Genomic DNA, 10,597 nt, shown 5'->3' on the forward strand with positions numbered 1-10,597 from the left:
AAAAAAAAAAACAACTGGCATTTTTTTAGGCAGGGCCTTAAGTCTGGCCTCCAACATGCAGTGTAGGCTGAGCTACCCTTGAACTGCCATCCTTGTGCTTTAACCTCATGTGAGCTGGGATTGCAGGCACTACAGGCACATACCACCATACCTTGCAAAATCAGCTCAACTTAAAGCATACTTTCAAGTTTGTACTTCAGGAGTCTACCTTTTGTGAGTGTGCATTTAAAAAAAAAATGCACACACAAAGAAGTCTTTTGGGTTTTGTTTGTTGTATTACGTTTTATTAAATGTAGTTCAGGATGCATGGGAGCAGTAGGCTGCTGGTCTAGACTGCCCAAGAGCCAAGGGTTTGAAGTCTTTTGATTTTTTTTTTTTTTTAACTATGTTTTCCTTAGGTATACAGAAGAGAAGTGGAAGAAAATGGAATTGTTCTGGATCCTTTGAAAGCTACTCATGCAGTTAAAGGCGTTACAGGACACGAGGTCTGCAATTACTTTTGGAATGTTGATGTTCGCAATGACTGGGAAAGTAAGCTATCATCATTAATATGTTACCAAATAATTATCTTCATTTCAATTAAATGTCAGATCAAACCCCATTGACTATATCCAATAGTTTACTAAATTTTATAGAGAATATCAAGAGTCATATATAGGCATAATTATACTTTACCTTCATACTTTTCAAGTGGTGGCAGTGGGATCAAACCTCACATGTGCTAGGCAACTGTTCTGCCACTGAGCAACCTCCCATACCTTTTAAGATAAGATCTCACTCTGTCACCAAGCTAGCCTTGGATTATTCGCTCCTACCTTATCCTTCCAAGTTGTACGATTACAGGTTCTGTACAACTACGCTTAGTAGTAGTACCTTACTTTTCCCTGTTGTCTTAGGGGTTTATTGCTGTGAAGAGACACTATGACCAAGGCAACTTTTATCAAGGAAACCATTTAATTGGACCTGGCTTACAGTTCAGAGGTTTAATCCATTATCATCATGTTAAACATGGCAGAATGCAGTCAGACATGGTGCTGGAGGAGCTGAGAGTTCTACGTCTTGATCCAAAGGCAGCAGAAAAGGAAACTGTGTGCCACACTGCGTATATATTGAGCACAGGAGACCTCAGAGTTCTGTCCCCACTACCCCCACAAAGACACACTTCTTCCAATAAGGCCCCACCCACTCCAACAAGGCCACACCTAGAGGTGCCACTCCCTATGGCCAATCATTCAAACACATGAGTCTCTGGGAGCCAAACCTATTCAAACCACCACATCTGTTTAAAACACTTAATATTATATCACCTGATTCAGTACTTTAATAGTATCTTATGATAGGTAGATATTTTCCATACAAACAAGTAAAATTCATTCCTAGTAAATGATTTATCAGGGGGCTGGAGAGATACCTCAGCAGGTAAGAGCACTGACTGCTCTTCCAGAGGTCCTGAGTTCAATTCTCAGCAACCACATGGTGGCTTATAACCATCTGTAATGGGATCCGATGCCCTCTTCTGGTGTGTCTGAAGACAGCTATGGTGTACTCATATAAATAAAATAAATAAATCTTTTAAAAAAATGATTTAACAGAGGTGACAGAGCAAGTTAATAAAAAGTCAGGATTGCTGTAGATTTCTCATTCATCCACTCTTTTCTAAACTGTCTTGTTTGTGTGATAAATTCCCACATGAATCATGCTGTAGTTAGGTTACATTATTTTCAAATATGTGTTCTTAGACTTTCATAGATACACATATTTCTGAACATCATAAGGTATTTATCATTGGCATTTTGACATTTGTTCCTCACAAATATAATCACCCTTGCCTAATTAGAACATGCTAACCCAGTAAGTTAAGTGAAAGAAAGGAGTTGCACCTTTAGGGACTATTTCACCTGGGGTAATACAGTAATGATTACAATTGTTTATCTTGCTATGGAAGATACTGTACTGGAGAAAATGTCCTGGTAATCAGACCTCACTGCTGCCATCTGCAGAGTGAAAGGAAACTCAGCCCTCGTGCACAGCACTAGCTGTCTTCCATTTAGATACAGCATAGGTAATGAAGGATTCTATTTGCTTTACCATACTATTGCAGCTGCTAATATGATTCTCTTCATTTCAGCTACTATAGAAAACTTTCATGTGGTGGAAACATTAGCTGATAATGCAATCATCGTTTATCAAACGCACAAGGTAATGGTCTTGTCATCTGTCCCCAAAGATATAAATAATTGAGACTCAAACATACAGATTTGCTGCAGTAAATTATAGCAGGAGTTTAAATTTAAATCCCACAAAATATCCAAATACCTTTTTTGTTTGTCTTATTTGTTTGTTTGAGATAGTGTCTCTTTGTATAGCCCTGGCTATCCAACTATGTGGACTGGGCTAGCCTTGAACTTAGGGCAGTATGCCTGCTTCTGCTTTGCAAGTGCTGGGATTAAAGGCTCATGCTTTCATGTTCAGCTGAGACTTAAAAGATTTTATTCAGGTCCCAGAGACTGAACTGCCAACCAAGAGTGAGCATGAGCCAGACCTGGGGCCCCAGCATAGGTCTCCATGAAGGTCCCCCTACAACTGGCAGAGGGGCTGTCCCAGAACCTATTGCCTGCCTGTGGATCCTGTTCCCCTGGCTCATTGCCTTGTCTGGCCTCAGAAGGGGGTGTATGCCTGGTCCTGAAGTGACTTGATGTGCCAGGATGGGCTGGTGCCCTGGGGGTTAGGGGCTCCCCCTTCCCAAAGGAGTGGGGGGAGTAGAGGGAGGAATTACGTAGTGGGGACCTAGAGGAAGGGGGTACTGATGTTGGGATATGGAATGAATAAATTAATTAATGAAAGCTATTTTAACTGGTAAATGAGAAAGAAGATGATTACAACCTGAGGAATGGTATATATTTGAAAATTATATCAGGCCATTTAGAGCAGAAATGTGTGTAAGACTGAGAAATAGTCTAGAGGCAGCACTGGTTTAAAGATCGTAGCTAGTTTCTAAACTAGTCTAAAACAGAGCCTTCTAGACTTGATTTTTAAATACTCTTTAGTGCTTTACCCTAGAAATGATAGCTCTCAAATGCACATGAGTGACAGTTTTCTACGAGAACAGTAATGAAGGTAAGAGTGTATATGCATTGACTGTGGCCAAATATGAACATTATCTACAGAGCATCTCTGGCAACAAAGAGAAGTTGAGAGACTGACTCATTGTATTCTTAGAGCACAGAGAAGCATTATTTAAATTGGTTTCCTTTATATTATTTCTCCCACTGCCTTTCAGTATAATGTTGCTGAGTTACTATAGTATTTCTCTTGCTTTTTTGTTATGCTGTTTTCCTTTTTTAAAATGCCATATTTTTTTCCTTTGTGGTTGTTTGTATATATTTGTGCACATACACACACAGGCATGCCCACATGAATAGTCTGTGTGTCTGTGTTTGTAGGTCAGAGAACAACCCACTAGTGTTGATTTTCTCTTCTACCACATGGGCCCCAGGGTAGAACTCAGGGTATCAGACCCAGCCACAAGTGCCTTTATTCTCTGAGGCATTTAACTGCCTCAAATACTTTATACAAGGTATAAAAAGAAAGTTATAGATAATCTACCTAAAGCAATGCTGTTTAATTATGAACAATGGCATAATAATTCAGTGAGCACCTCATTTTCCTACTCAGTGGGGTGTTTCTGACTTGTAAAAATGTTTCTTGATTGAGTTGGATATAAAAACTAACATGAATTGGGAGACAACCTCCTTATGAGACATCCTCTGTAAGCGTGAGCGTGCTTCCTTTTACCTGCCGCCTGTTCCTCAGACGGTAACAATAGATCTTCTCTATCAGCATACAGCTCTGGGAGGCTAATGGGAAATATACAGTGTAGGAAACAATCAAATAATTGGCCCGTAGTATATAATGAAGGAGAAATGGCCAACAATTTAAGCAGAAGAAATTTATTAGTAGAAAATAAGTGATCCTGGGAAGCAGTCTACTAAAAGTATTCCACCTGAGAAATGCTAAATGCAGAGGAAAGCATGATAGTTATATTTAGACTAAGAACTAAAAGTAAAATTACTTAAATGCTACCTAATATAACAAAAATTAAGATGTAATTACTTTCAACTTGCTAGACAAGGTTTTACAATAATTTTTGGCAAAGTCAGATAACAATGTACAACTTTTTTCCATTCAATTTGGCTTCTTTGATGATGTATGAAGACCACTTGTCCCCTGAATTTGGAGTCACTTTTGTTCTTGTCCTTCTAGCTTTGTATTCATTGCTGTTTTTGTTTTTCCGTGTTTTTTGAGACAGGTCTCTTGTTGCTCAGTGTCTTGGGTGACTGCAACTATAGGTGTGACACTGTACCCGCTGATGGCCTAGTCTTGCTTTATGTTTGTTTTGTTGTTGTGTCTTGTTTTCTGAGGTAGGGTCCATGTGTCGCAGGCTGGCCTCGAACTACTTAGAATGTTTGATCCTCAAGCATGCTCGACCACACCTAGTTTATACTGTCCTGGGTAGTGAACCCAAGGACACATGTATAGTAGATAGGCTGAGCTGCGTGCCCTACCTTGCTTGTCTGCTTCTAATGAAGTGCTGAGTGACTAGAGACAGACAACAGGCATTCTTCAGTATTGCCCTATCTGCATTTGCCCAGCCTAATGAAGCTTTAGATCTTTAAAAGATAAACTTTGCAAGTGTATTGACATTGAGGTGTTGGCCATTTTTTTTTTTTGCATTCAGTAACTAAGAAAGACAGAATATAATAAGGATAGATAGATTTCAGTTGCATATTCCTAATACTCAACATAAAAGTAACTTGAACAGGAGAAAATTTTGTTCTTCTATCATTTAAAGTAGATAGTTCCAGTTATAAGCTGAATGCCATTTCTATAGAAATAGTTTTTCTTATACCTTAAAAATAGAAATATTAAATGTAAATAATTTAATTCAGAGGTTTTTATGTAGAAGTTGTAGTCCTATTTGCTTTTTAAGTCTTTGATTCTCTAAGTAGAGCATTGACAGAGACTGGGAATTAGATTGTAGTATCCATTGCTGCTTCATGGGTACAAAGTTCCTGTCAGAAGTGTTAGATAGCAAATTTCAGAAATATTGTAATTACAGATATTGTGACTATACTATACTAAGTTGTGCACTAAAAATAGTTAAAATGGTGAATTTATAACAATTTTAAACAGAAAAAATAGTACTTTGAATATTCTAGAAAGATGGTGACTGTTCATAATGTACCTCTGCAAGGATTCTAATGTTTCCCACTTAACGTTTGACAAATTTCAACTGCAGGATGTTTAGATGGCTCTTCATTTGTTTGTTTTTCTTTTTCTGTATGACATGAATAAATAATTCAAATTGTCAAAACACTTTTAATTCTTTCACAGAGAGTATGGCCTGCTTCTCAGAGAGACGTACTGTATCTTTCTGCAATTCGAAAGATCCCAGCCTTGACTGAAAATGACCCTGAAACTTGGATAGTTTGTAATTTTTCTGTGGATCATGATAGTGCTCCTGTGAGTATAGCATAGAAATGAGTATAATTCTGTAATATGAGTATAATATGTAATATGTGATGCAGCCACATTTATACATATACTCCCCTCCCGTCCACACAGATACTTGATTTGACATGTTTTAGATTTATGTTAGATTGCTTGGGACAGCCCTTGTGTTTTCTGAAGACAAGTGCCATGGCTATCAGTGCCCCCTCTGGAGCTGTGTGGCTTTCCTTCTGAGGTTGGTAAGGTTTGCTTGGGTCCCGTGAGTAGCCTCTGTCCTAAAGGCATCTCCTAACCATTACCCAATGCTGCACACCGATTGTTTTTACCTTGATTTAGTTTAGTTAGTACTTTGAAAGAGGGAAAAGCCTTGTGTTTATCAGTTTGTTAATTGATGATTATAAGATTTTAAAGCCAGGTGGTGGTGGTGCACGCCTTTAATCCCAGCACTTGGGAGGCAGGCAGGCAGATTTCTGAGTTCGAAGCCAGACTGGTCTACAAAGTGAGTTCCAGGACAGCCAGGGCTATACAGAGAAACCCTGTCTCCAAAAACCAAAAAAAAAAAAAAAGAAAGATTTTAAATGGGAGCTGGAAAGATGGCTCAAAAGCACTGGCTGCCCTTCCAAATAACCCAGGTTCAACTCCTAGTACCAGTGTAGTGGCTCATAACTGTAACTTATCTCAGGGAACCTGACATCCTCTTCTGGCCTCTGTGGGCATTGCACATACATGCTGCTCAGACAAGCATGCAGGTGAAGCACCTGAGCACATAAAATGAAAACATGCACCAGTTGTATTAAGGAAGGTTTACTGAAGGCTTTGTAACAGAGTTGAAACTAATGCAGTAATAGGGCAACAGAGATTATAAACGGAGGAATATGCTACAAACTAATGCTAGTTCGTGTGTTTGCTTTGACAGCTGAACAATCGATGTGTCCGTGCCAAAATCAATATTGCTATGATTTGTCAAACTTTAGTAAGCCCACCAGAGGGAGACCAGGAGATAAGCAGAGACAACATTCTGTGCAAGATCACATATGTAGCTAATGGTATGTAGTAGTTCTGTGTTCTGATTGATAAGATGTAGGTTCTTGACCATTGTCTACATAAAAATGTCCAATTTACTAGTCCTTAACCTGGAGATAAGTTATATATAGAATTATGTGGAAGACATTAAAAGTCTACATGCCTGAATTTCTATCTTAGAACTAGTATATGAGAATGTTTAAAGTTATAAATAGGTGCAAACATTTTAAAACTTTATAATCTATATAGGTCATACATTTTAAGAGCCATTTTATTAACCGTTGCCTGGTAGAATGTATTTGTAATTAGGGTCTTCTCCACCAGTTGTTGATAGCTTCCGGCATGTTTACTTCATTATGACTCACTGCTGGGCAACCCTTTCTCTCATTTGTTTTGGTTTCTTACTGTCCTGTTCTGCACCTGCAGTCCTGATTGTAACCTTTCTAATCAAATACTCCAATGTCCATTGTTATTCAAAGACATAACTACTCAAATGTTTAAAGAAACACATGTTGTTACTTAGAGAGTGATGAACAAGTAACTTTACACGTTGCTGTGTTAGTATGTCCATGATATTTGGAGAGAATCATGACTACTTTAGAAAGTTAATTCATCCTTTCTTACCACCAGTTAATGTCTGATAGGTTAGCATTAGGGGATGAATAGTTTCGGCTTAAGAAATGCTAGCTGTTACAACATGGAAAATTTTTGAAAAGCAAAGGAGTGCACTAGGTACTTCACATGTAGGTGGAGAACCATGTCTTAATCAGCTTGACTTCCCTTTGTTTACAGTGAACCCAGGAGGATGGGCGCCAGCCTCGGTCTTAAGAGCAGTGGCAAAGCGAGAATACCCTAAGTTCCTAAAGCGTTTTACTTCTTATGTCCAAGAAAAGACTGCAGGAAAACCAATTTTGTTTTAGTATTAACAGGTATGGAGGATCTATAAACCTTGTTGACTAGTAGGACTCTGCAGGTAGTAAAATTCAATCAGCTTTTGGAAGGTGTTGGAAAAGTTTTATGTTCCCAAATAGAGGATTGTAGTCTGTAGTCTTTAACACATTTTGTTATTTATATTTTTATTAATATGAGAGAATTAGCATTACATATATAGAGAATACAAGAAGTGCCAACTTCCTGTGTTATACCTTGCCAGAAACTAGTTACTTTTTGTATGTGGTCTTCTAAACTTTCTTATGTACATATTCACTTGTACTAAAGGTCAAGTAAAAGTGTGTGCATCTGTGGGGTGTGTGTGTGTGTGTGTGTGTGTGTGTGTGTGTATCTGTTGGGAGTATACACATACACCAGCAACATATTGAGTGTGTGTGCTGTTACATATCTGTTTACACATCCTTGAGTCTGACTTTTTTTCTCTGTTACTAAGGAGTTTCCTGGTTTTGTTTTCTTTTGTATGTGTGCACATCATTTATATAACCAGCTCTTCACTTAACACGTACTGAAGTTACAGCCTTTACTTATACAGTGTTAGAATTTTATCTTTAATTATTTTGAACTAAAAAGTTTCTGTGTGTTAACTATATGTAATACTACTGCTTAGGAGACCATACATACATAGTTTGCATATTACCATCTGGAGAGGTTGTATTAACTGATATCTCCAGCAATAAATGTGTTTTATTTTCACATAGGGTCTCATAAATATATAAAGTAAAACATTGCTCTCCATATGTTTTTCCCATAACTTCCAAAAGATCCCTTTATATTTTCTGTTGCTTGCAGAGGATATATTTTCAAACGTATAAGGTAAATAATTTTGCATTTGCAAGGGTGAAAATCCTTTAAAGATAAATGACAGAGATTCTGTGTACTCCATGAATGAGCAAGGTCTGAGATGTCTGTTCTGGAAATCTTCATGCTTTTACTGCATACATTGCTGCATACATTGCTGTTGCTTAGGTTTTTACTTGTCTTTTTGTTGTTGTTTTTTTCTCCAGTGACTGAAGCAAGGCTGTGTGACATTCCATGTTGGAGAAAGAAGGAAAAGAAAAAACAAAAAAAGAAAACAAAAAATCAAATCCTCTAAGCTGGAACGTAGGATCTACAGCCTTGTCTGTGGCCCAAGAAGAAACATTGCAATCGTAAAGCTGGGTTTCCAGCACTAGCCATCTCCTGCTAGGCCTCCTCGCTCAGCGTGTAACTATAAATACATGTAGAATCACATGGATATGGCTATATTTTTATTTGCTTGCTCCTAGGAGTGAAAAAAAAATAACTTTGAATTACAACTAGAAATTAACCGATGCTTTAATTTTGAGGAACTTTTTCAGAATTTTTTATTTACCATGGTCCAGCCTAAGACCCTCAGTTGTATCAGGTTTTGTGCACAAAAGAAAAGCACAAAAGTTGAACGCACCTGAGGCACGTGCTCTCTGTGCACTGAATACTCAGACGGGCTTCTTTTTACAGGCCGACAGTCTGTGTCTGTGTCCGGAAGGTTTTGACTTTTTTGCTTTGTATAATCATAGAATCTATTGCTGCTGATTTCTATAAGAGTTCATGTTGTGTGTCTCTTCATAACTGAGGACTGTCAATAACCTGTGATTTTGCCTTTTCTATAGTCTTACTCCCATGAAGAACATTGGTTCTGATGGAGAAAGAATGAAAAGCTTTATTCCCCCAGATATCTTTATATTTTTATTATATATTTTAGTTGTGTACTATGTGCTACCAACTTTTTTCAGTTTGTTACAAACACAATTTGGTAATTTTTAAATTGGTTCTGCCTGCCTCCAGTCAGAGACAACTGTACATCTCTTATGGGTATAGAGTACTTTATATACAGAGGTCAGGATAACGTGGGTTCATATTTTCCCTGAAATTTATAAGAGAATATATGGTATTACTTGTTAAACCAAATCAGACTGTTTGAATTTGACATTTGATTTAATATTTCTAGTATTCTGTAACAAATATGGTATAGTTTTTCTAGCTTGGATTACTTTAAATGATAAATGATATATCGGAGATATACATAGAAAATCTGAACAATGCTCCAATTTGCCTCTTGATCATAAATTTCAGCAGAGCAGTACAATTTCACAGTATTCAAACTGAAAACTGTCTTTAGTTGCTATGAGAAGCTAACATGTAAAATACCTGATTTAGTTGTAGTCCTCTATGAAAAATTTGGAAGCATGGAGTTGAGGCAAGGAGTGGTACTCACTTCAGTTGAGATAACTGCCCACTTCAAACTTGATTGTGTTTACAAGCAGATGTACTTATGTAAATCAGGCATTTTGTAGATGCTTCGCTGACTTCTTCCTCTCCTTAGAAACACAAAAATCAGACCCTTTTGTAAAGCAGAGAGTCATGTCATGTAAAACATGACCTGTATATATTCCATACATCGAAATGGAGTCTAAAGATGAATGCAAGGTGTGATAATTTAATGATGGGATTAGTCTGATCACTTAATATGCACAATCCTGGAAGTGAATTACTTGCATCAGATATAATGATATTTATTACTCTGTACAGAGAGAAAAGTTCATATAAAACATAGAGCTTACATTACATGCACGCAGTTTCATGTCCCATAAATCTTTTATATTTTTTAATTTACCTTTCTCTAAATGATGTGCATGGAATATGCCTTATTACAGAAATGCTGTTCATAATTTGACTCTGTGGAAAAGTGCCTATGTGGTGGGGATGCTAGGAAGGCAGGGGAGACAGATTATCATACCAGTTTACATCACCAGTTAGCATTTTATATTGTGATGTTTAAAAAAAGAAAGTTTATACCTCAAATGTGTATTTTTTTTCTCTTTTTTTTTTTTTTTTTTTTTTTTTTTTTTTTTTTTTTTTGCGATCAGCTGTGGGGTTGGGATGGGAGAATGGGGAGGGTTGGGAGGGAAAGTTTATTTGCTATAGGCACTGATGGGAATCTTAGGGAAAAAACAAAAACAAAAAAAGCAAAACAAGACTCTCTATGCCCACTATAAATGTTCCTCTGTTTGCATTTCTGGTAACTATGATGAACCAGACAAATAACTCTTTCAAAACTAAATTGGATAGCTTTATTTTACAAATGTGCAAAGTT

General features: G+C 37.3%; 1 protein-coding gene across 2 annotated transcripts in view; it reads left to right on the forward strand.

Annotated features, from left to right (window-relative positions):
- The window catches only part of Cert1 (ceramide transporter 1), a 101,940-nt gene extending 91,625 nt beyond the window's left edge, over nt 1–10,315 (forward strand). The window contains exons 13-18 of one of the 2 annotated variants that reach the window (XM_029543871.1): nt 399–531; nt 2,129–2,199; nt 5,395–5,523; nt 6,428–6,557; nt 7,327–7,463; nt 8,490–10,315. In XM_029543871.1, coding sequence (XP_029399731.1) covers nt 399–531; nt 2,129–2,199; nt 5,395–5,523; nt 6,428–6,557; nt 7,327–7,454 — 591 coding nt within the window. In that variant the 3' untranslated portion in view covers nt 7,455–7,463; nt 8,490–10,315. The remainder of the gene's footprint in view (nt 1–398; nt 532–2,128; nt 2,200–5,394; nt 5,524–6,427; nt 6,558–7,326; nt 7,464–8,489) is intronic. The other variant, XM_029543872.1, reaches the window with a different exon arrangement.
- The last annotated feature ends 282 nt before the right edge of the window (nt 10,316–10,597 follow it).

Source organism: Mus pahari, chromosome 11 (assembly GCF_900095145.1).
Source record: "Mus pahari chromosome 11, PAHARI_EIJ_v1.1, whole genome shotgun sequence".
Classification (NCBI taxonomy): domain Eukaryota; kingdom Metazoa; phylum Chordata; class Mammalia; order Rodentia; family Muridae; genus Mus; species Mus pahari.